The 26143-nt window shown below is 42.1% G+C and overlaps 1 protein-coding gene across 6 annotated transcripts in view; it reads right to left on the reverse strand.

Moving 5' to 3' along the window:
• Window positions 1-26143, reverse strand: part of WDR64 (WD repeat domain 64) — a 136802-nt gene that overhangs the window by 43442 nt on the left and 67217 nt on the right. For all 6 annotated transcript variants that reach the window (XM_039531587.1, XM_039531583.1, XM_039531582.1 and 3 more), the window contains exons 11-12: window positions 6003-6129; window positions 1002-1150 (exon numbers count right to left, since the gene is read on the reverse strand). In XM_039531587.1, coding sequence (XP_039387521.1) covers window positions 1002-1150; window positions 6003-6129 — 276 coding nt within the window. The remainder of the gene's footprint in view (window positions 1-1001; window positions 1151-6002; window positions 6130-26143) is intronic.

The following is a 26143-nucleotide window of genomic DNA, read 5'->3' on the forward strand; positions in this document are numbered from 1 at the left end:
TTCTTTAGGGCAAGTCAGCCTGTTACCCTCGGATAGAGCAAACGGGAAGAATGCTTAACCTTTGATATGGAATCTTCTTCTAGTGTTGTAGTTTTTTCCAGATTCTACATAGTTTCCAAAGTAATTTTTCATGGTTTAAGTCCCAATTCAGAAAGCCCTTGAGCTGCAATAGGCCATGAGCACATGCTTACCTTTAAACAGATGCATAAGTGTGTCCTGAATAGGGACGTGCTCTTGAATCGAGAACTATGTATACAAGCTTAAATTGCTCATCCAGAGCATTCTTATATCAATCACAGCTATTAAATAGCTTTTTGTAGCAACTTAATAACCAATGATCACTGTTTCATAGGCTGAATTCAATTTATATACAGAGATCCATTCCTGTAGCCAGGGCCGGCTTTAGGCCGATTCGCCCAATTCCCCCGAATCGGGCCCCACGCCGGCACCTTTTTAATTTTTACTCACCTGGCGGCGCTCCGGGGGTCTTCGGCGGCATTTCGGTGGCAGGCCCTTGAGTGCCATGGAAGACCCGGAGTGAGTGAAGGACCCGCTGCCGAAGTGCCGAAGACCTGGAGCGCTGCCAGGTGAGTACGAATCGGGCCCCGCACTTGTTAAAGCCGCCAAGCAGGCCCTGCGTAGCTGTAGTGTGGAACAAAACCCAAGTGAAGGAAAAGGAGTTCTGCATCAAGACCATATCCTCCTCCTCCCCACCCATCCTTCTGGTGCCTAATGTGAAAGAGGAGACTAATTACATTGATTCTGCAGTTCAGCTGAAAGGGTCACTTGATCGAAATAATGCTGCTGTGATGTTAAATGGCTTATTTATCGTGGATTACCATGTCCCTAGAGAGTTACAGCATAAAAATAGCTACAAAGATGATGGCTTGCATAACAAACACGGTTAACTCTTGCTTAATTGCTCAACAATTTATCTGTGATAAAAGCAACTGCAACATTCTTTTTTTCTCCCAGTTTAAAGGGTGCAAGTTTATGCTCACCTTCACAATAGATTCAGCACAGATAGTGAGAACTTGGTGAAAAGCCCTGTTGTAAGCCAGTACGTTGATGTTTCTTTCATGCGTTTGTGGAACCTGTTTGGTGTCTTGTATCATCCGGGTTAGAGGATAAATATCAATGACTGATGACCCTGTACATGGCAAGAGAGGTACTAATACATAACATTTATGTGACTGTGCAAACTGTCATTCGAGGAAATGGATCAACTCTATATAAACCATTGTGTTTTATTTGAATTCAGCAAGAGAATATAAAGAGACTCTTCTGGCCAGTTCTAGAGAATTTCTGCTGTCCGAAAAAAAGTAGAAAATAGTCACCTCTCCCAACCACAATAAACAATCACTAAATAGGAATATTTATCATATTTTGCTGCCTTAGACAATCAACTACCCAATTTTTATGGGAGAGGCAACCCTAGCCCCAAGATCAATAGGAACTAGGGGATTTACAGTTCCAGAGTGGGCCAGTGTAGGAAGGAACAAATAAATGTCATCCTGACTGATAGCAATATCACTGAGTAAAGCAATCCCAGAAGTCACTTCCTATTGAACAAAGCAAATCCATCTGTAAGCTACGCTGTCTTTTCAATACCTTGGTTTATGCAGCACTGTAGGTGCGCATGGCACTTTGCAGACAAATAAAACCTACATCTCCTTGATCAGAACATTTACAGTCAAAATGAACCCTGTCCTAGGGATATGAGAGAAGGTTGAATAATGGTCAAAATTTTCAACTGCATAAGCTCACACGCCTATTTGTGCAGTGTACACAACAATAAAAAGTTCCCATTTTATTTGTTGCAACATAATTGAGCTGGTATAAGACTTAAGTTCAGCAGTGGATGTGTAGGAGAAGATGTCTGCAAGGCACAGGGTATGATTCCAGACATATGGGGCAATATTGGAGAAAGCACCACTGTGATTCTGTCAAAATATGCAAATGGATCGTGATAGAGAGCAGGACTCATCCATAAACATCTGTATCTGTAACAATGTATGGACATCGGAGGATTAAAATCTGAAGCCTTCTATGTAAATACATGTCAGGTAGAAGGCAGTGAGGATTAGTTCTCCTAGGCAGAACTTGGATCTCTTGCCCTCTCTGGCAGTGAGGAGGAATTCATTTTATCTTTTACAGAATCGTTAGCAGGGCCTAGTGTCTAGTCATAATCATCCTTGTATGGACTGTAGAACAGTTTGGGGAGACTGAGTTGGGACAATTCATTTCACACTAAATCCTCCGCTGAGGAAATATCCAACTATGTATCTGCTAATCCTATAGGATTTAAAACTTTAAATGACCCTTTTCACATAGAACTGTTTCACTGGCCTTTAGAATAAGATGACACAAACTTTAAGAGACTCCATCAAATGCCAGACTAAACAGATAGGTCAGGCAGACTAACATCTTTTACAGAAAAGTAGGGCTATTCTGCTGAATTACCCTAGGCACCTGTGGTAAGCCCCCTTCAAGAAGGCTCAAGGTAATTGACAAATCAGGCTGGTAGGTGGGTCCAGTTATCTCAAATGTTGAGATACAAGTGGTGGTATCCTCCCTTTGGAGGGAAACCCTACAAATAGCCAAACCTAGGAGGAAGCTCAGCTGCACTTTATGTTACTGAGTCATTTTTTGATTTACTAGCTAAGCCAAACTGCAGGAAGAGTCTGTGCACTCTAAATGGGATCAGCCCTTTCACAACAGGTGTTTAATTTGGCAACATGGTCTTGTGGTTAAAATTCCGGGTTTGGAGTTGGTAGTTTGAGGTTCTATTCCCTAATTCTGCCACCAATTAACTATGCAATCTTGTGCAAGTGACAAGTACTATGGGATCCAAATATATGTAAAATATGGGAATCAATAGACTAGATGGACATTTAATAGTTTTCTACATCTCAAATTCTGCACAGGTTTAAGATGAAAACTAAGCCTTCTCTTCTCACCCCCCATACCCTATATGAACAATACTCCTTTTGGTAGAAGTTTAAAGAAAAAAACACCACATGCAACACTGGGCTGCAGCAAATTGGGGTTCTTCCCTGGGACCTATATGTCTATTTTCACCTCAGACACAGCATTCAAACTATTGCTAATGTGAGACTTGAGTAGCAACCGTAGATCAGGCCTGATAACACTCCACAGCCTGGGAAAGGGAGGAATCCTCACATACCTGCACCAGTGCAGATGCCCTGCACTCAACTCAGCTACATGGGGTGCATGCTGGGAGGAAGACACTAGGCCAAATGCTATTCATCTATGATTTATACCATGTAACTCCCAGTGATTTCATTGGAATTACTCTAGAATTATACTCATATAACAGAACTGAATTTGGGCCTCTTTAATAAAGTCCAAATTTTGTTATCACTCAACTGAAACCTTTTAACAAAGGGACATAACTATTTATTTTCTTCCATATACAAAACTGAAAATAGATCTCCATTACGGTGATCAATAGTGGATTAAGAATATTGTTGTTTGGGTGCAAAATGGGAGGCAAACATTCTGTCAGGTCCTGAGCTAACATGTTCAGAATATGTCCAGAAGATACCAGCAGTGAATTTCCAGCTCTGCAGAAGCACTAAGATTACTGTCGGAATCTCCACTGTCCTCTGTCACTTCAAAGTTGCAGAAATATGAAATAAGTTTCTTCTCTCCAAGAGACAGTGAAGTGTCCAGAAAATAATGTTGGCTCCATGGTCACTGTTCTGTTTCTAAAACAATTGTCTTCTTTATAAAAACAAAACAAAATAAAACCAACCAAACTTTTCAGATATATAGAGTTAGTGAGAAACTGTCACCACCAAGGCTTTGTCTTTTCTAAGAAAAAAGAAAGTGTATGTTCTTACCTCATGTTAACTAAGGCAAGGTAAAATCTTAGTGAAGACATGGCAGTTTGTAGTTTTTACATGTTAGCAGGTTGAGGTAAAGATTATACAGGAATCTAGGGTTTACTTCAACCTGCTAAAGTGTTAAAACTACAAACTGACATGTCCTCACTAGGATTTTACCTTTTCTTAGTTATCACGTTAGCAGACACAAGATAAGAACATGCCTTTTTTCAGTGAGGACGAACTTCAAGATAGAGTGAACCAAGTATTTAAATAAGAACATAAGAATGGCCATAGAGGGTCAGACCAATGGTCCATCTAGCCCAGTATCCTGTCTTCTGACAGTGGCCAATGCCAGATGCTTCAAAGGGAATGAATAGACCAGGGCAATCAAGTGATCCATCCCATCATCTAGTCCCAGCATTTGGCAGTCACAGGCTAAAGACACCCAGAGCATGGGGTTGCATCCCTGACCATCTTGGCTAATAGCCACTGATGGACCTATCCTCCATGAAATTATCTAGTTCTTTTTTTAATCCAGTTATAGTTTTGGCCTTCACAACACCCCTTGGCATCAAGTTTCACAGATTGACTGTGCATTTTGTGAAGAAATACTTTTGTTTTAAACCTGCTTCCTATTCATTTCATTGGGTGACCCCAGGTTCTTGTTTTATGAGAAGGGGTAAATAATACTTCCCTATTCACTTTCTCCATGTGGAGAAAGTCATGATTTTATAGACCTTTGTCATATCCTCCCCCTTAGTCATCTCTCTTCTAATTGGAACACTGCTACTCTTTTTAATCTCTCCTCATATAGAACTTGTTCCATACCCTTAATCATTTTTATTGCCCTTCTCCATTTCTAACATATCTTTTTTGAGATAGAGCCATCAGAACTGCACACAATATTCAAAGTATGGGTTTAGCATAGATTTATATAGTGACATGATATTTACCATCTTATTATCTATCCCTTACCTAACAGTTCCTAACACTGTTAGCATTTTTGACTACTGCTGCACATTGAGTGGATGTTTTCAGAGAACTATCTACAATGAATCGAAGATGTCTTTCTTGAGTTGCAACTGCTAATTTAGACCCAAATCATTTTGTAAGCATAACTGGGATTATGTTTTCCAATGTGCATTACTTTGCATTTATGAACACTGAATTTCATCTGCCATTTTGTTGCCCAGTCACCCAGTTTTGTGAGATCCCTTCATAACTCTTCGCAGTCTTCTTAGGATTTAACTATCTTGAGTAATTTTTGTATCATCTGCAAACTTGGCCACCTCACCGTGTATCCCTTTTTCCAGATAATTTATGAACATGTTGAAATGGGCAGCCTTCCAGTCCTCCTTGCTTCTAAGATAAGTTGTTCACATCCTTCCCCCAGCAAAAGCAGGGAGCTTCCCTGGAACGTGGGAAGAGAACCTGCCACATCACAAAGAGTGTGTTCAAACTGCCAGGCCAGGAGGGAGGGGCTGGCAGCTGGACCACATTATGTCAGCCAGGAGCCTTTAAAAGGAAGAGTGTAGGCCATGGGAGATGCTCTTGTTCTCATGCAAGAACACACTTTTCCTGGCACCCAGACTGACAGGATCCTGCCTACAGAGCTCTTAACCCAGCAGCCTGAAGGGCAAGCCAATCTAAACTCGAGTGTCTTGGGAACTGACTGTGGTTGTAACATTCTCTGAAGAATAGTGACATGGGAAGAGATCCCTTTCAAGGGATTTAAATAAACAGATGGCAGGGCTGAAAGAGGCTGCAACTGGTTTCATTTTCCTGAAGAGGGGATCAGCTTTCAAAAATGTGGGAAACTTGGCTTGAGAGAGATCATCTTCTGTGACTGTCACCTTAAGCCTCTCATACATATTCCAAATTAAAAGGAACACCAGATGTTATATATAAAATGAAACTCCTTCATCACATCAAATGGAGGGATGCCAAATAGCCTTCATATGTAAATACCTCATTAGCCAAGTGTGGAAAATTGCTGTCATGTCCTAGATTTCTGCACATCCCCCATATCTAACTTTCTCCACTGCCAGGCCATGCTGTCGTCACCTTCTACAGGCATGTTTCATAATATGGAATATCAAAAATTAAAATGAGAGGGAATGTGTTCCTCATTCACTAATTATGTCTACACACCTGTAATAAGCGTGCCATGGTTATTGTCAAATATCATGGCATAGATCTGCATTTCTCCAGCCTTCCCCTGACTATCGTGGAAGATCTGCAGCAGCGAAAGCGTCTGTATATCCCACACTCTAAACACCTGGAGGAAAAAAAGATGCATGGTGTGTCACTATTATATTTCCAACTATTAACAATTTGTATAACTGTAGCAATTAGCAGCCCTAACAAAGGTCAGGGCCCCATTGCATTAGGTAATGCACAAACATGTAGCATGAGACAGTCCCTGTCCTGAAGAACTTACAATCTAAATAGACAAGATAGACAAAGAAAGTAGCGGTATCACATTTTGTAGAGGGTAAACAGCACAGAGATGGAATTGCCCAATGTCTCAGAAGCAGTCTGTGACAGAGCTAGGATCTTAATCTCATCCCATCCCACAAAAATGTTTGAGTTCAAACTTTTCTGGTGCAATTTGGTACAAAAAATTGAAATCTCAAAAATTTTCATGAACCAAAAAACCCAATGTTTTTTGTTTCAGTTTGGATCAATCTAAAGTTTCATTTTGGTACTTTTGAAATGTCCTGTGATGCTGACCATTTTTTTATTAATGTTTTAGTCTAATTAGCATACATTTTGAAACAAAGTGGTTTTGAACTGGGAAACCAGGTTTTTTTGTTTGAAAGTCTTGAAACTAAAAATATTGATAATTTTTTGTGGGGAAAATTGAGTTGGGAGATTCATCAGAACTGAGCTGGTTTCATGAACAGTTTCAGTTTCAATGACTATGTGTTTTTTGATTAAAATTCTCAATGTGTCCTACTCCCAAGTCTGAGTCTGCTGCCTTAACAAGATTCCCTGGCCTTTCCTCTACTTTACACTTCTCGTATAGGTGTTGATAAAAAACAAATCGATACTAGAGGATAGTATTTTCAACACTGTCTGTCACTGGAGAACCTGGCCACCAAGTATACAGTACTTTACGGTCAGTAATATTTATTTACATAAATGAATCTAACAGAAAAAGAATGAACAAAAATGATTGAAGTCAGGGCACTTAAATACACCCCCCCACACACATCCCTCACTGCAGTAGCCCCCAGAGGTCCTAATCATGACCAGCCAGCCCCCTGCTGTTCACCCCCCCACACACACACACACTGCTGTCAGTACTACCACTTTATGCCATAATTTCATGTTTTAGCACAATGGATTTCCCAATAAAATAGACATATTATGCCACTATTCTACCATCACTAGCAACTTTTGCCACAGATATATGTCTAGTCTCATTCAACAGCCAAACTACGGTGATCATTTCATGTATGTGCAAGTTACTTGGAGTAATTAAAAAGCACCATTAGATTGTACTGGCTACACCCAGCTTTGACCTTTGATCCATGGCATGGTGATGTGTCTATTGTTTAAATACACACACAAGATGCATTAACCTTTATCTTTTCACTGGAAGAAAAGGTTGGGATGGTTCTGTAGTGTGACTAGTGATTTAGGATTTTTGAATGAAATACTCTGTAATCATCAGTCCTTTTAATACACCAGTAAAAAGCACACTGATTATTCAGCAGTTAACAGATTTTTTTTTTAAACCTTCATGTTAAATACCTTCTATTTGTAAAATCTCACTGGCACCAGAGGGGGAAGTTAGAAGTAAATATTACTTTTTATCTTTTCCATTTATTGAGTTCCAGAAATTCCAGGGGACTCTGCTTGTCCCAAAAATAGGAATAATCTGATTAGGATCCTGGAGCTCCTGCTGTGTGTTGTGAGCCAGATGGCTGCCTAATGCCTTTTTGAGGTCGTTTAATATCACATGCGTTGCGCAATACCTGTGACTGCTTGATCTCCCACCCTATACAGAATCCCATGGGACCAGAGGAATTCAGATTATCAGAGCTCAGTCAGTGAAGGAAACAGCCCTCACCTACAGAAAACACATTTCAAATTCCAGCTATCCAAAGTATTTTCTTTAAATGGATAGTTGAAGCTACGTCCAATGCATCTATTTTATACACACAAACACATCTCACCTGAAAGGTCTTCAGTTGTGGCCACTCTCCATCAATGATCAATAGTTCATTTATGCAGAGAATATTGAGTGAAATAATCCATATTCATGGGCCTAAGGACACCACCACACATAGATGGGTCTACGAGCGAGAACCACGAAACCACTGTAGTTCTGCCAATGCTCACAATTTTACTGAGAGTGTCTCAGTATTTGGCAGCTTTCTTAAAGCCCTGTCTGCTAGAGTCAAGAGCCTGCATTTAAAATTTTCATTTTAAAAAGTTTCTAGCCTTCATGTTTACAAAGAAAAGCTTGAAACTGTGAAGCTGTGCACCCTAAAGGCTCAAAGGCTCTAGCAGGCTAACAAAGAGAACCTCAGATTTGTTTTATTTGAAAAGAAAAAAAAAGCATGCCTCATGAACTTTAAGACAATATTATTGGTGGTGGGAGGGAGGGTGACACTCATGATTTTTAAATACTACACTGGGTGAAAGTTTGTGTCCTGTATTATTCAGGAGGTCAGGTGATCATATGGGTCCATTCTAGCCTTGAAATATGTGAATTTATGCCTCATGCTTGGAGTGGGGAAGGAAGGAGCAGCCCTATCTGCCTGGGGGTGCTGAGGGCATTGTAACTGCACAGTGCAGGGGCAGACATAATACCCCAGAAGCATGAGGGGGGAGTGCATATACTCACCGTTGCTACATCTATACTGTTGGCGTGCTGCCCTGCGTCCACTAACCAGTCTGTACAGAAGGGCGAGAAAGACCATAGCCATGCTGCCATCTCCATTCTGGGTTTGCAACACTGTGGTCAGTGCTGGGTAGCCCTTTCCTCAACTATCTTGAAGTGTTTCAAGTTATAGAAGTGTCTGTGTCCTATTTTCCTAGCTCACTCACACAACACTCACACAATTTACAAAGAAACACAGGAGGAAGGTGATGTAATGCATGCAAAACAAAACCATTCTGAGGAGGGACACACAGCATTGTCCTCATTTGCTAGGAGCAGTTACATCTATTACATGAGAAAGAATGTGATCTTGTGGCTAAAGCTCTGGACTGGGACTTGGGAAAAGTGGGTTCTTTTTCCAGCTCTCCCACAAATTTCCTGTGTGACCTTAGGCAACTCACTTCACCTCTGCGCCTTGGTCTGTAAAGTGAGGATAATGATACTTTCCTTCCTCACAGAAATACTGAGACTAAATCAATGATTTCTGCGGAGCTCAGAGGCTTTGGGTGAAGAGCATGAAAATCTTCCAAATAAATATGCCAGAGACAGGTTTCATGTAGTCTTTCCCCAAAAGGGAGCACCTCAGCAGGTCCATGTTTATTTTGTATATTAAAATGCTTTACACTCATGCTATACAGTACATGCTTAAATGGCTCCTTAAATCTTGTATCAATGTATATGATAATGTAAGACACCTTGAAAAATAGGGCTGCCACATCCACAACTATAGAAACATACAGAGTTAAGCTATCTGCAGCTTCTTCAACAGAGCCATGAGTAGCTTCAGGCATAGATATAGTGTAAACCATGGGGCTGCTGCACCAGTCCAGGAGGGAGCAGTTCTGTGCTATATGGTCTGTTTCCGTGTCCTTGCCATGTCTGTGCCAATTTATTGATTGGACCAAATCTTAGTCAAAATTATTTCCTCTGCCCCTGGGGCTACAACTCACAGAGGCTTTTTCTTCTCTCTCAGCCTCTATGGGTCCTTGCCCTCAGGCAAGCAAGGGTGCTGGAACAATTTTTATAGTGGGCGTGCTGATGATGGAAATCATGTGTTTGTTGTTAGTACTTCAAACCAAGGGGTGTGGCAGCACCCCAGCACCCTAGTTCCAGCACTCCAGAGCTTCTCTACAACTCTCCAGGTCAGCAGAGCTATTGCTGGCTTTATAAGACCCCTTTGTCAGACTGTCACCTGACCCCTAACCTCACAACCTCAGCTTGGAGGTAACTGATCAGTCACAGGTGGGGTTGGGTCCTGTCACTCTGTGACATATGGTGAGAAAAAAATGCAACTTTTGGGAACTCTCATTCAAGCTAAGATTCTTCAGTGGATCTCCAGAATAGAGCTGCACATTTCTGGGAGGGTGGGCAAGAGGGATTCAAAACAAAGATGCATTTAGTAGCTAGATTAAGGGCATTGTTGCATTACATACATGCAATCCCAAGGGATCTTATCTCCGCAACGGGAAAGAGGGACCTAAAACTCACTGTTCGCACACTGACTTGACTATTGCAAAAGGACAGTGCCATGAGCCTTGTGGAAGCCACCCATAAGCATCAGCTCATGATAGGAATGGAAACACCAAGAGAAAAAGAAACCAACAGAGTTAAAGCACAAATATCTAGGACAACAATAAGAGTAGAGCTCATTTCCAAATGCTTTTCTGACTATTATATTAGATACTACAGATAGGCGCCCTATAAATACCTACAACAGATTAGACAGATAAAACATTTTTCTTGATCTCTTTCTGCTCACTGTAGGATTATAATTTCGTAAAGCTTTTAATGACATGCTACATACTGAGTTCACCAATGAATTATGAGGAAATTACTTGTAGCCAGTATTACCTCAGAAGTGACCCAAACCATTATTTTATGTGAAACTCAAATCACCATCCCCAGGATGCTATTGATTTAGAAACTTCTATGACGTGTAGGGAGAGGGCAGATTAAACTTTCATTAAAGTCAGTTTGAGCTCTAAAGTAATTGCTCTTTAGTTCATCTCTCCTAGTGTCAAGAAAGCAAATCTGACAAGAAGAACATTTAGATAAAACAAAAACATGACATCTGTCAACTTCATAAGGAAAAGCAGTTAGGATCAAATTTATTAAGGATGACTCAGAAGAATTAGCACCTTATATTAAACCTTCTCTAAATATGATGCCCTTTGAAGACTTAAGACAGTTGTTGGAAATGCTACTTTTACAAAACTTACTATTAGATGAAGTTTAAAATGTCCCTAGATTCTGCACTGGAGCATCTTCAGTCTCTAAACCTGAGTACTTCACAGCAATTTAAGCCTCTCAACACCTCTGTGAGGTAAGCACAGGAGGTATTCTTTCCATTTTGCAGCTTGGTAAACTTCAGCACAGAGACTCCTATCCTCAGAAAGGTATACCTGACATCCTCAGAAAGGTATTTCAGTAGAAGTTATGAGCCTAAATACCTTTGAGGATCCAGAGGCCAGAGAATTTAAGTGACTTCCTCAAGGCTACACAGCATGTTGGAGTTAGAGTCTGAATAGAATCCAGGAGTCTCGACACACTCCGTTTCAAGCATCATATCGAACTACTTGCTTCTTTTGAAAGTTTGTTTTTAAATGTTTTGGCACAAAAATGTGGTGTTTGCTGAGTACAATGTGTAGGCAGCAGTTCTATACTTAAAGAGAACCCTGATTCAGTTAGAAACAGTCTTCACCCATGATAAGCTCAGCATCTAAAAAGAAGTGCATCACAAGTGACAGTAAGCATTTCTTCAAAAGCTAACTGCTTATACATTCATTTAAGAAGAACTACTGAGTAATTTTAACATTATAAAAGTATTAAGGCAGTTTATTTTATTTTTAAAATTTAGAGGGTCTCTTGGTTTGGAAAACATTGCTAAGAAGAAAAGACAGCTGGAATTTAGAACCTGGTGTATTTGATAGTAAAATAAAGGTAGACAGTAATATATCCTGAGACTGAAAATATTCAAGATTATATGAGATCAGAAGGTAGAATGGAATTCTCTTGTCCTGGTGATGGACCTGAAGGTGGTTGGAAATTTCCTTCCTCTCTAAACAATCTAATTGGTGCCTGAAGAAAAAACAAACCTAAACCAATTCTTATGGAATTCCAAGGTTTCTGGAACAATTATAGAATGGGGTGGGGGGGTGAGAACCTGGCTATGTATTAAAATTGTGCTGGTTACATTGGACATCATGAATAGTTTTACAGAAGCCTACTTGGGAAATGCAGATATAAAGGAAATGTCAACTGTACATTTAATTTGTTTTGATGAAGAATGTATTGATGTAAAGAATTTTTCATTCAGACATGTTTCTCTGAGATAGTATAGAGGCCAGAGGAACCATGTCAATTGTATTTACTTAACTGTCCCCTCAGGAAGACTACAGAAATTGGAAAGTTAGATGAACCCCAGTCTAACATTTCAGGTTATCTACTTGGGGTTTTAGTAAACACATGCAACTTCAAAAGCTTTGAGGAGGAGCATTGGAGGGAAAATAGTAAGGCAGAGAGAAGACTTGCAACAGGAAATTTGTGTGAGTGGAAAAAAATTATGAAGCTGACTCAACTGGGTCAGCAAAAATGGAAAGTCAAAATGGGAATGAAAGTGCTAGAAGTTAAGGCAATTCTGCAGGAAGAATTCCCAGCATTGTGTGGAAAAGTAGTGGAATACCACAAGAAACAACTGGAAGAACTGAAGAACCTAGTAATCCAAGAGCAGGTAGTTAGGGAATCACAGTAGAGACTTGAAAAGAAATCTACTGCAGATAATAAAGAGAAAAGGATATAAAACCTTTTCAGAAACTCCAGTTTCATGTATGTCTGTTCCAAAGGCTGTAGAATAGATAAAATCAAACTGAAGACAGGTGGGTCTGGTATTCCCATGAACTCCTCAAATTAAACCGTAAGTGGGAGTACTGGGAATCTTCTAGTGAAGGTGCAATTTCCATCCTGTGTTATATAAGAGGTCAGACTAGATAAATTAATGATCCTTTCTGGCCTTAAAAAGCAAGCAAACAAAACCTCTGACTCCTCTGGATGAAGGGAAGACAATCTTTATACCTGTTGGGAAAACCTAAGTTGCTTTATGTCTGCTGGCTGAGTCTGAGGTAATATACTGGTACTATTTTCAGCACTGTGCTTTATGCTTGTTATGTTGAAGAACAAGTCAGAAAATGAGAGTAAGGAACAGGCAAGCCCTACAAGACTATTCTCTTCCCAAGTGATATGTTAACACTGGAAACCTGAGATTTCAGAGGCTGAATATTAAATCATGCAAATCCATATATGACTGGACAAAGAGCTCATATGAGATGCTTCATTATGGTCATCAGAGGGGAAAGGACCACAGCACACAGCTTGAGAACCAGCATGGCATAAAGACAAGGGTTGGAAACCTCTAGACAAAGACAACATTTAAAACCAGTGAACAAATCAGATCTAGTGGAAGCCAGAAAGCACAGCAAGGCACACTGTTGGACTCATTTGCCAAGGAAGTGACCATTGGTTACAATGCGTATGCCCATGAAGGAGCACATATTTTCACTAGTGCAGCACAAAGGCCATTGAAAAGTAATGCTTCTCAACCCTGAGCACTTACACAGGGGCAGCCAGAATCCTGGTGCTTCAGCTCCACAGACCCATTGACGACATTAAGTGTTTTGCTAGACTGGAACTTAACAAGGTGCGGGTGTGCCATCAACAGCACTACATACCCCAGAGAGGACGTGGCTAGGCATGGTGGGCAACCCATTGGCACACAACCCTGGATTATAAAAGGGTGCTGCACCTCCCCTCTCCTAGAGCTCCAGGAGGCACTGTGTGTAACTAAGTTCACAAAATGTCTCCAGGACCTGAATCAAGTCGGTTCTGCATCTCCTCTTAGAGTCAGTTGCTTTACAAGTCCGAATACTGCTCATAGAAGAGAATTTAGTTTTACATCACATCCTTCACAAAGCACTTTATAGTAATGATTTAGTAACAGGAATGAATGAAAATCAAATACTTTTGTGCTGACTCCTTGTTTGCTCTGCCTCCAATCTCCATATCATGTGGAGGGAGTACAGTGATTTAAATGAGACAGCAGAAGCTCAGACAACGGCACAACAGCATTCAGAAATCTTTCTTGCCTCCCTCCCCCCCGCTTCACCTTGATTCTTTCTCCATCCTGTGGCAGTGAGCTGGGGAGATTACGCAAGCAACTGTTTCACATGAGTAACCTGAACACAATGTGCCACAAGCACTGTCGAGAGGAGTAGTGCCACTGCTGTGTATTTACATACACGCACGACTGTGCATGAACTCATACATGACAAGCATTGACAGCAGGCAAATGCAAGCACATTTACTATGGAATTTAGGAGGTGACTAGTGGTAACTGCCTTAGGGAAAGTTATTCATAGTAACTTTGCTGTTCTAGTTATATTTTAAAGAACTTCTCCTGACAAACTGACATGCTCCAACTACCCCTGCAAATTATGTGTATGCATCCCTCATGAGAAAATGCCAGTAGGCTCTGTCCTGTGAAAATGCACAAAAAAACATTAAAAAACACTGGGGAGGAGTGGGAGAAAGGAGAAGGGAAACTGTTTCAACGCAAATATACCTGAAATTAGTTAACTTTCTACTTCGAGCTGTTTCCACCAAACTTGCAGGGCCTGTCTCTATTTATTTTAAACATCTCTAGAACATTTGCTTAAGCTAAGGAGAAAGTGTTGTCTCTGTCTGCATGTCAACAGGGCTGGTCATTTAAGCACTGAAACTGATACACTCTTTCCGATGTGCTTAAAAGAGCACCACAGTGCTATGGCTCTTGTGTGTATCCTAGACCCTGGCTCATCTCCTTGACAAGTATTGGCAATGGTAGTGGCTTGCGAGGAAAAGAGAGAGGCAAGACTATCTTGCATCATCCTCAGATGTGGCCAGCATTTGCTGATCAAAGAAAAGGCTATTAATCCACTGCATTTTTAAGTGGAAAGGACGTGAAATTGCAGGGATCCTAGAGAACCACCCTAAGAACCCCCTTAAAGAGTACTTGACAAAGTTCCTTTTTATGCTTTAAAATTCCCCATCATCCTGGTTGATGTGTTCTATAAGTTATAGGAAATCAAGTGATTTTAATTAAGGGACATTAGAGTTACTCTAAACGAACCTCGTCAGGATGTTTAGAGAAGAATGATGCTACAGGACTTCATTGACTACACAAATGAGGCTCAGAGCGAGCTTTAGGGTGATTCAGCCGCGCCGCTAAGAGGGCCCCGCAATGTCCTGAAGGAGCTGCTGCCGAAGTCCCGCAACTGTCTTCAGCAGCAGCTCAGTCACAGCTGCAGAGGAAGATCCCTCCACCGAAATGCCGCCGAAGGCACCGGCAGCTGACTGAGGTGCCACCAAAGTCCCGGCACTGTCGGTGATGGCAGCTCAATCATTGCCGCTGTCTTCGGCGGCATTTCGGCGGAGGGACCTTCCTCCACGGCAGCAATTGAGCTGCCGCCAAAGACAGTGGTGGGACTTCAGCGGCAGCTCCTTCGAATCGGGCCCCGCGGTGCCTAAAGCCGGCCCTGATGAGGCTCAGCAAAATCCAGCCCTCTCTGGGGCAGCACGAAGTAGTCATTCTTCCCCAGTCACCATACTACACATTCAACAGATCAACACAGAACCGCTGAAATGTAGGGCTGAAAGGGCTCTCGAGAGGTCATCTAGTCCAGTCCCGTGCACAGCAGCAGGACCAGGAGATGAGAAGAATAAAAGCTGCTTTTAGGCTGAAGTGTTGATTTCCCCCTCCCCACCACAGTTATTGCATGGCTCCATTGTTTGAAAGTGTTCATCAGAGGCTATAGAGACATAGTGATGTGAGGTTCACAAAGAAGGGAGCTATGTGAGAAGTGTGCATGAAATGTGTGACCAGTGTCAGAGAACTCAAAGGGCAGACAAGGTCACTGTGCATACAGCGGAGGTAAAGCTGCAGTTCTGCTTACCATGTTGTTTAACAGAGTAAGTTATCTGGAGAGAATGTAGTTGTCTAGCCAGGTATTGCAGCTCTAGCTAATTACTGGAAGACGTAGGAGCAAATTGTTACCAGTGGGATTACTCAGGAGGCTAAGGCAAGGCGGATATAGCCCTAGTATATTCATTCAATGCTATGCAGCAGTTGGCTGAGCAACTAGTGACTTATGAGATAGATAATTTGGTGAAGTTCAAGACTGCCTATTACATTTTAGAATCAAATACCCAACTAGTAGTATTATCATACCAGGGTACAACCCAGACTAATGAGCACCTGTCACCCCTGCCCTGCAACCTTGGGTTCCTTACAATGCCTTGCTGAAGTAGCTCCCACCTGGGCCAATCACCAACAGCTTTCCAGTGTGCAAACCACACCTTGAGTGTCTGTGTGTAACTGCAGCCTGCCAGCTACACCCTGGCTCTCATCAGCTTCAGTTATACTGTAGCATGACCCCAACACTCTTCTGCCCCCGAGTCCCAGATTTCCCCCCAGAAACGTATGTTATGTACTGCCCAGCCCTTTCCTGGACAGTACTAAAATATATTAAGTCTGTTATTCCTTAAAGGGAATAATCTGCCAGTTTATGATCTCAAATAATTATTTAGACACTTCACTTTAAACACACTGGCTTAGATAAAACAGTAAAACATGTTTATTAACTATGAAGAGAGATTAGTGAGTCTACAAGTACATAACATAAGAACAGCCATACTGGGTCAGACCAATGGTGAGCTAGCCCAATATTCTGTCTTCTGATGCTGGCCAATGCCAGGTGCTTCAGAGGGAATGAACAGAACAGGCAATCACTGAGTGATCTATCCCAATCCTCTGCTCCCAGCTTCTGGCAATCAGAGGCTAGGGACACTCAGAGCAAGGGGTTGAACCTCTGACCACCTTGGGTCTAACTCCATGAACCATTGATAGACCTACTCCATGAATTTAACTAACTATTTTTTGAAACCCGTTATAGTTTTGGGCTTCACAACATCCCCTGTCAACAAGTTCCACAGGTTGACTGTGTGTTGTGTGTAATGAGGCATAAAAGTCAGCAATTGTTACAGGAAAAAGATAGGACATTTACTAATACCTAACAAACTATATCAGATTTAAGCAAAAGTTTCTCACTGTATGCTTTCAGCAGTTTTACTGACCAAATGCTGTAGGTCAGGACCCCTCCCCCAGAGTCCAATGAATGCTTCCTTTGTCGCTTCAGGTGTGGTAAATGTGATGGGCAGGGCAAGAGAGGAGGGTGCCTTCGGCTGTTTTTCCCTCCTTTTTATGGTTTCAGTCCCTCTCTTGAAAAACATTTTCAGCTGGGCACTAGGAGACAAAGTCTCTGTGGAAGGATTGTCCAGTGCTGGCTTCTCACCTGTTTGAGCTTTCTTTGTGTCCCTTCCTGCCTGATGACTATTTACTGCTTAAAATGAAAAGTAGGCAGAACACACACTCCTTTGTTTATGACAGACCTATTTGCCAACCTCAGTTTGGGCAGAGTTGTGGGGTTTGGAACATGTGTTAATAATGCCATACAGGGAAATCTTATAACTTCACATACAATGTTGCCACACATTTTATCAGGACAATGCTGATCAGCAAATTATGAGTTTTCAAATAATACCTTACTAGACTTGACCTGCACAAAATTACTACAAGAGTGTGTAGGGTATGAACACAGGAGTATTGTCAGAACCTGCTTCACAGGCACCAGTATGAATGGATTCCCATCTCTGGATTATGGAGTTATGCTGGAGAGAAATCAAGCAGGGACATAGGCAATGTGAATCTAATAGAACCTTCTGTCTTATTAGTGGGTACTGGACCTCTACTCCAATTGAGTTGGAGGGAAAGGATCTAGCCGGGGGGGCACTGGGTTACACAGCTCTGAGTATTGTCAGTATAGGGATTCATAATCTGTGGTGGACAGGAAAAGCAATATCCTGATGTTTGAGGAGATCAGGTTTAGCAGCCACAAATGTTATGTTGGAGAAGAAAGCAGCAGGTTGAAAGATGACTGGGGAGGGAAAGCTAGGTAACAAGAGGCCTAAGAATTGCCATCAATTTCTCATTAGGCAAGTGTGAAGAGTTCACAACTTGGACCTACTGTTTGAGGCTGTTCGCAGATTCAGGAAGACAACACCGTATTCACATTTGGAAGGCTCCCTCTCCCTTTCAAATCACATAACCATAGATTCTAGAAAGTGTTTTGTTTTGTTTTTTTGAACAAGCTTAGATTCTGGAGTTTAGTTCTGTAGCAGCAGAGTTGTGGAAACCCCAAGAATCTGAATAGGAAGCTAGATAAATTCTCATCTATTTCATATTTGTATACTTAATCTCTTAATCATCACATGCCTGTCCAGAGTCTGAATATCTGCTGGATCACCACTATCAGAGCCCACAAGAGGAGACACTGCATTTTTGAAGGTACCTGTTAAATTGTTTAACATACCAGCTAGTACACAGATTTCCCTCAAGCCCTGCGGTCTCACACTGGCTCTAGGCCTGCATTTCAAGTATGTGTTATATAAATAAGAGAGATGTAAAGCAGATACATGTGCCAAAAATATATACTTTTCAATTAACTCCAGTTCCTTTGTGGGCTTTGCACCTTCTGACGGCAAACTAACCAAGAGGCTGGATAACGTGCATATTAGAAAAGGGCGAGGAAACTAAAAGCAAGAAAATTGAGCTTTTGATCTAACTTACTAAGAACAAATATTCAGCATTCTTGAAGCACTAAATAATCCAGAAGTGTTAAGAAAGCTCCTAAATCTCTAAGGAAAACAAATAGCTATAAATAATTGTTATGAAAGCTACATCAGCAAGGGAAGGATTTTTTTTTTTTATTCTCTAAGCAGTATATGATAAAATACATCAGATAAACATGGAGTTACATAATTTCCATGAAAGGACTATAATAAATGGATGACTGGATCAGTTGTCCCAAAATGTCTTTGTTCCAATTATCTTGATTACATTTAATGATATTGATATACCCTACACTTCAGTAACAATCCTGGATTAGGTTTTTAGTTAATGTAACATCATGCTTACAGCTCAGCTTCCCTCATATTTTGGGAAGATCCAATGACCACATTATGAATACATCCTTAAAACAATGACATTTGACTTCAAAGTAGGTTAGAGTAAGTGGCAACACTAATCCTCTGAGTCAGGGATGCACACAGCTCCATCCAGCTTTTCAGAAGACAGGAGGCATATGTGACAACCTCACATGGCATGCACTGTGACATCTCAAACAAGCTTGGCATTAAAGGCAGTTAGATAGAGACTGGACTTCAATAACATTAAGGTTTGAGTGTACTAGACCAAAGCCATGCCATACTAATGTTAATCAAGTTAATGAAGTACACTGCTTCCTATTCTTCCCCCACCAGAAGGGGAACACCTAGGGTTCTGCATAAACTGGTCAGTGATAATTCAAACAAAATATGCGTGATGCTTTCCATGGTTTTTTTTAAACAATATATTTGATTTTGTGCCTAAATGAGAAGCTGTGTGGTGTAGATTGAAGAAAGGACAATGTGTATTGGGAGTCAGATTTTGCCGTGCCCCAAAGCAGATATGCAAAAGATCAACACCCTTCCTCCTCCTCTCCTCTGCACCACACCCACCCACAGTCTATTAGGGAATGTCTACATGGCAATTAGACACCCATGACTGGATTTGGCTAGAGCCAAATCCTGCTCACCTCACTCACCCAAGTAGCCCCAGTGGGCCCCTTCCCTGGTGTAAGCCCACTAGAGCCAATGGTGTTACATGAGGGAAGAATATTGACCTGTTGAGTTCAATAGATTACTGAGGTGGGTAGGAGAAGAAGGTTTTAGCCCTTAGTTTTTAACCAGCCTGATGTTTAAAATAAAAGCACACAAAATCAGCCAAGTGTTTATATTCCCTGAACCCCACAATGAGTAAAAGAAAGAATGGAGCTGTTGTCTCCTACGTAGTCTTCAGTAAAAGGGCCACCATGTCCAAGTACACTCACTGATTTTACTGTGCTTGTTTTCACAGGGTGCTCAGTCCACCACATGCTTTAATTCAATTCCTAATCTAGTAGTCTCAGTGCAACATTGGTGGCTGTTCTGTTTACAATCTATAAACAGAGAACTTGGATAAAGCCATAAATATTCTTGCTGGTACACTGAAATGCAACTTAATTTATCATTCTGAATTTTAAGAAGTAAACACATAAGAACCAAAACCAGAAAGAGAAGAAACAGGCTGCTCCGTGAGGCAGTGAGATATTCCCGCCACCCCCCTTAAGTAAAGCTGTCCCATTTCAAACAGGCAGTCTATTGGCTGACTCAGAAACCCAAATCACCTCGGGGCAAGTAGAGCAGGAATCCCTCACACTGAAGGTGATAGCTTGTCGGTTTTTTTAAACCAGTTTCAAATATAATACAGGGGCCATCTTTGTTGTGGGTGGTTTGGTCATGAGCCGACTGAGCATTCTAGAGATTTTGTAATGCAAAAAACGACGTTTTGTTATTTGGTCTAGCTTCAAGATGTCAGAAGAAAACAGTAATGGGTAAAATCTACATATTGAGGGAAAGTCCATGCACAGTTTGGGTGTCAAGTTGGGAAGGAAGGAAAATATCGAAGAAGAGAGAAATCCTTATTCAGTACTGTTCTCTCTAGGTTGGATCCCTGCTTCTCTCACCAGCTATTCCAACCTCATCACCACACGGTCTGCACCACTAAGATTCCAACGGCCTTTTCTTTCTTCTGTAATTTTACTTTATCACCCCCATCATTAACATAATTGCTATTTAGGCCTTGATTCTATAGGGTACCCTATGTGCCTGTGCAGAGCCCTATTAGCTGCAAACATACAGCCTCATATAGATCTCAAACCAAGTTACAACATGGGAATGCACTATCCCTTTTTCCCAGATGGGGAAACTGAGAGAAGTGACTTGACCAAGATCACACAGCAGGTCAGTGGCAGGGCCAGGAACAAAACCAAGTGCACTGGACTGGGAGTTATGGAGTACTATCTACTGGACCATGCTGCCTCCCTTTAGCCAGTTACATTTTTTTTAAAGTGTGATTGCACAAGAGTCTCGACATAGCCTGGGCTTTGTGTGGGGGAAGGGAGTGCAGTGCAGGCAGGTAAGGCAGCTGAGGTGTAGGGGTGGGGTTGACAGTGGCAGGGCCACCCAGAGGATTCAGGGGGCCTGGGGCAAAGCAATTTCAAGGGCTCCTTCCATAAAAAAAAGTTGCAATACTAGAGAATACTATATTCTCATGGGGGCTCCTGTGGGGCCCGTGGCCTGGGGCAAATTGCCCCACTTGCCCCCCACTCTGGGAGGCCCTGGGCAGTGGGATGTCACAGAGCTAGAGTGGGAAGGTGCAGCAGTAGGGGTACCAGTCACATAGTACAGGCAGGGCATGATATGGGAATTGTTCTAGGGTTTGGAAGAGTTGGGGACATGGTGGTAAATTGTGAGTGGGGGGAGCAGAAGTCAGTTCACTGCGCGCCCCGTGCCACTCCCAGAAGTGGCTGGCACCACATCCCTGTGGCCCCTGGAGGTGGGGGACAGAGGGCTCTGCACGCTGCCCTTGCCTGCATGCACCGCCCCCTGCAGCTCCCATTGGCTGGGAATGGGGAACTGTGGCCAATGGGAGCTTCAGGGGAGGTACAATCCACACCCCTCCTCCACCCCAACCCCTTGCTCTGAGCCCCTTCCTGCACACCGCTCCCCCGCACCCTGCACTCCCTCCTGCACCCCAACCCCCTGCCCTAGCCCTATATTCCTGGCCCTGCATGCAATTTCCCCATCCAGATGTGGCCCTCGGGCCACAAAGTTTGCCCGCCCCTATACTACACAGTACAGTGACAAGTGTGAACACATTCTGCCTTTCACAGCAGTGTGTAGCTACATGTGTAGTGGCTGTCTGTATTCTACACACCGTAAGAAGTGTCTAGCCTTAGATCGTAATCTCTGGGACAGTGACCATGTTTTTCTTCTATGTGTGTACAGTGCCTAGCACAGTAGGGTCCTAGTCCTTGACTGAGGCTGCCCTGCCTGTAATAATAAAGCCAAGACCACATTGGTGTAGGTGCCTTTTGTCACATGAGTTGGCATTTCAATAAAACCACTGAGCTAAACAGAGGCAATTTACCCTACTCCACCTGTCTGCAGCCATCATTGCATCACTTTACACAATTTCCTATAAAGTCTTCACAATCACGTGGGCTAGGGGAAAAAAAAAAGCTTCAAATGAAAGTTTATACTGCACCAAGTTCTGTGGCCTTTCCAGTACCACTGCCATGGAAATGCCAACTTGTGTGACAAAGGGCACCTATATCAATTATTTACAAATCTAGCAATCTGTTAAATTTATAGAAAACATTTGGTTAAACAAGACAGAAAACCAGTTTAATTTTTGTGCTAAGAGAATTCAATATGCACATTATTTTGAATAGCAGTTTGCTTGAGATTGACAGTCATAATTTTTCATTCAAGAAATCCTTTTTTATACCCTGAATTGTCAGATTGCTGGATTTCAACATATTGTGGGAGCTTATCACAGAAAAAAAAAAGAGTGTTTAAACAACAAACAACAAACACAACAACAACAACAACAACAAGCTACCCATATTATGGGCTGATTTGTGAAATCTTCCATAGTTTTAGACTGACCTATCACTTAAGTTTGAGCACAAAAAAGCATGTCCTAAACCAGAGCAGTTTTACTATTTGTATGGACACCACTGGGTATGGTTTATTCATCTTATTGCACATTGGCTGGGACTCCCTATTGGATCTAAAGAAATCTGCTGAAAACTATTTAAATAAACTCGATTTTAATACAGAATGCCTTGGGCTTGTGTTGCCAGCAATATCTGGTGAACTCAGATGTAGATCTCCCTCTGCAGATAAACACAGTCCCAGTGATAATGAAGCCAAGATGCCTGCAACAGCTCAGCCCCAGTCTGGAAGGCAGCTAGCTCAAACTGACACTGAAGAGATGCAGAGAAGAATAAGGAAACACATTGAGGCTCTAGCCCAAGACAGTGCTGCCCCTCCATGAAAGAAAGAAACCTCCCCAACATCAATGGTAATAATTTTTCATCCGATTAGTGCCCACATCTTCCTTGGCTCATCACTAATTCTCAGTGCTCAGGCAGCAATAGCTAAGAGAAATGTCTTCCACCTTCAGCTTACTTAGAAGCTATGTCCCTTCTTTCCAGACTTTGACACTAGGATCTTTAGAGTGGTGCATCTTTTGAAGAAGAGCTTAAAAAACACACCTATTCTGCCTCGGTATCAGGTTGCATGTCTATTTAAGAAGGATTAAGCCTCACATTAACCCTGCCTGTGGACTTCAGGAAGTGCAGTTCTTGGCATTAGACATTCCAAACTACCTGCTCCAGTTAGTATTTATACACTAAAGTTATTTTTCTGATTCTTAAACTAGTTTACAACAGGAGGGAAATAAGTAATACCTTCCACTGAGTTCCTTTTAGGTACAGTGCAAGTGAGGGAACTGCCGGAGGAAATGTAGTTTATTTGGAAAGCGTGCATACCTAGCCTGTTAGAACAATCTTCCACCACAACCAGAACACAGTTTGCACAACTGTTATTTAAGTGTCAGCAAATAAAGGAGAATATTGCTGGTTCTCATTTTGCTAATGTGCAGACTCAATAACTCCCATCAAAAGGTGCTCAGATACCAGAACAGGTGTAGTGCTTAAGCACTTAATTAGAACAGAACTCCTCTCTCTCTCTCTCTCTCTCACACACACACACACTCCTCTCATCTCACTTCTTAGCAAAGCAATGACAATATATAGTGTTATGAAGGCTTGTGTTATGACTTACAAACTATACTTCAGAGAATTCATTAGTACAGTATGGAGCAACATCATAAATTTAAGCTGAACTACATTTGTCAGAATACAAGTATATTATGTGATGCAGCATCCATGATGTTTTATGTGCAAAATGTGGTGCTTGCAAATTGTGTCCCAGTTAGCATGATTTAGGGAGGTTCCACTGTAAATAGAGGTCATTCTTCCACCTGGAGAGATAGCTTGTTTAAGGACTGTCATATTCAGTAAGCCTCTTTATACTGGAGACTTATGTTTATTGACAAGCAGTATCGTCCTTGATTCACATCCCCCCACTCTCTCTGCTCCCTCCCCACAAAGAACTTCTCTACAGACACAAGTGACCTGCTGAGTAATCTGTGCTATTGGAACCATCTGTCTAATGCACAGTCAAGTCATGTGAACAGAGCTGGTCGATGTGAGAAGAAGTCACTTTAAATCCACTGAGATCAGCAACACACCAAAAGCAGGCAAAGCTGGGCTTTCAAATAAACAAAAAAAAAATATGCAGCTGAAGAAATAAGTTGGTCCTGTTTTATGAAGACTGAAGTCTATGTTGTTACCATTAAAGTAATTAAAACTAAGCAACAATGATAAAGTTGAAAAGTGCTATAAAAATTAGTGTAAGGCCATGCAGCTTGAGTGATTTATATGTAAACACCCATTTCTTTTTTTATCGCCATCTTTCAAAATAGGAAACTGAAGCAGGGAGGATGAGATTCTTGCCTAAGAACACAGAGGTTTAAAGATCAATAATCAGGACTAGAACTCAGGAGCTCCTGTCTTGTGCTCACTCTGTTGAATCTCAGGCCACCTCTTATATCAAGCTGGACTAGGGTGACCAGACAGCAAGTGTGAAACATCAGGACAGGGGGTGAGGGGTAATAGGAGCCTAAATAAGAAAAAGACCCAAAAATTGGGACTGTCCCTATAAAATTGGGACATCTGGTCACCCTAAGTTGGACAGAATATACACAACGATTAAGAAATGGGTCTCTGCATAGGGGAAGCTTCCTGTAGAACGAGTTACCAGATGGGTAAAGTTTTTCATGCCAAGTGCATATTAAGATTGTCATTTAAAAATAATAATTGCAAATTACATTGGGCACAGGACACAGAGCGGAATAGGGGAGCAGGGCACCCAGGCCATGACCCAACAACTCTTCTCCCCCCATAGCCCAGTTCAGCAGACAATCTAGCTGCACTAGGGCCCGGAAGGGGGTGGGCCATCACAAGGGAAGATCCAGCCTGCATGCTATGGTGAGTTCCAACAGGCTGGAGCAGGGAGCCAGGCCAACCTCGCAGGACAGGAGGCACAGAACTGAGTGAGCTCTCCACCCGACCCCAGGCCTTCCATCCCCAGGGCAGATCCCAACCCTGACTCCAACATGGACCCCTGCACTTTAAATGGCACTCGCTGTTGGGTAGAAAACTTATATTGCTGTCACTCTTAAGAGAGTCATGTCTTCATGACCAGAAACCCGGGTCTCCCCTCACCCCAATGTCAGCGAGCAACAGGTCTAAACTGCACCTACAACGCACACCTGCAACTAAGTATCTGAACTGGCAAGTCATATGCACATGAGTACAAATACATATGTATGTACAGGCAACAGCTCACAAAATAAAAAGGCAGTTGAACCTTGATTTGCATGGTTTTGCTTGTGCACATTTGAAGTCAACAGAGTTAAGCCCCTGCCCCCATCTACACCAACAGAGGATGGAGTTACACCTATCTACGCCAACTGACTGGCATACAGTGAGAGTGGCTAGCTCCTCACACTGCCATGGCTACATTCTATTTTTAGCATGCTGGCTCACTCAGAGCTAGTGTGAGTATGTCTCCTCGAGATGGGAATTACACTTTGAGCTAGGGGTGTAGACATATCTATGGTTTCGCTTTTAATATACGACTAGGTCTTTCAATTCCCAAACAGTGATACCCCCCCACACACACTCACCTGGCTACACTAGTTTAATGTCCAAGTAATGAGAGATTAAGACTATTACAGTTAATGATCTTCTAAGATGGCTTTTCCCTTCTAGCATAAATCCTCACTGGTCACTGTCACATTCTGGATGTGATCCAGACTAGTGAGGTGTTGTGTCACCACCTGCCCTGCAACCTTGGATGCTTCACCCATGCTTTGCTGCTGTAGCTCCCAACTGGGGCCCCTGACAAACCTGAAAACCACATGCAGGTCACACCCTGAGTATCTGTGTATAGCTACAGCCTGGTCCAGCAACTCTGAACCCAGCAGCCTGTCAGCAACACTCCAGTCACACTCTGGCTTCCACCTGCCTGGGTCACCACTTGCAGGGTGACTCCACACACACTCCCAGTCCTGAATTTTCCCTAAAACATGTATTATTGACAGTTCATATACTAAAAGGGCCATCATCCCCTAAGGGGTCAATATACAACAGCCTGCTACTTTAACTGGAGTTACCAAACAATTCAGTTTAAGCAAACACAGGATTAGTTTTGGTTAAAGAATAACACGTTTATTTACGAAGAGATAGATTTTAAA

This window comes from Mauremys reevesii, linkage group 3, assembly GCF_016161935.1.
Source record: "Mauremys reevesii isolate NIE-2019 linkage group 3, ASM1616193v1, whole genome shotgun sequence".
NCBI classification, from domain to species: domain Eukaryota; kingdom Metazoa; phylum Chordata; order Testudines; family Geoemydidae; genus Mauremys; species Mauremys reevesii.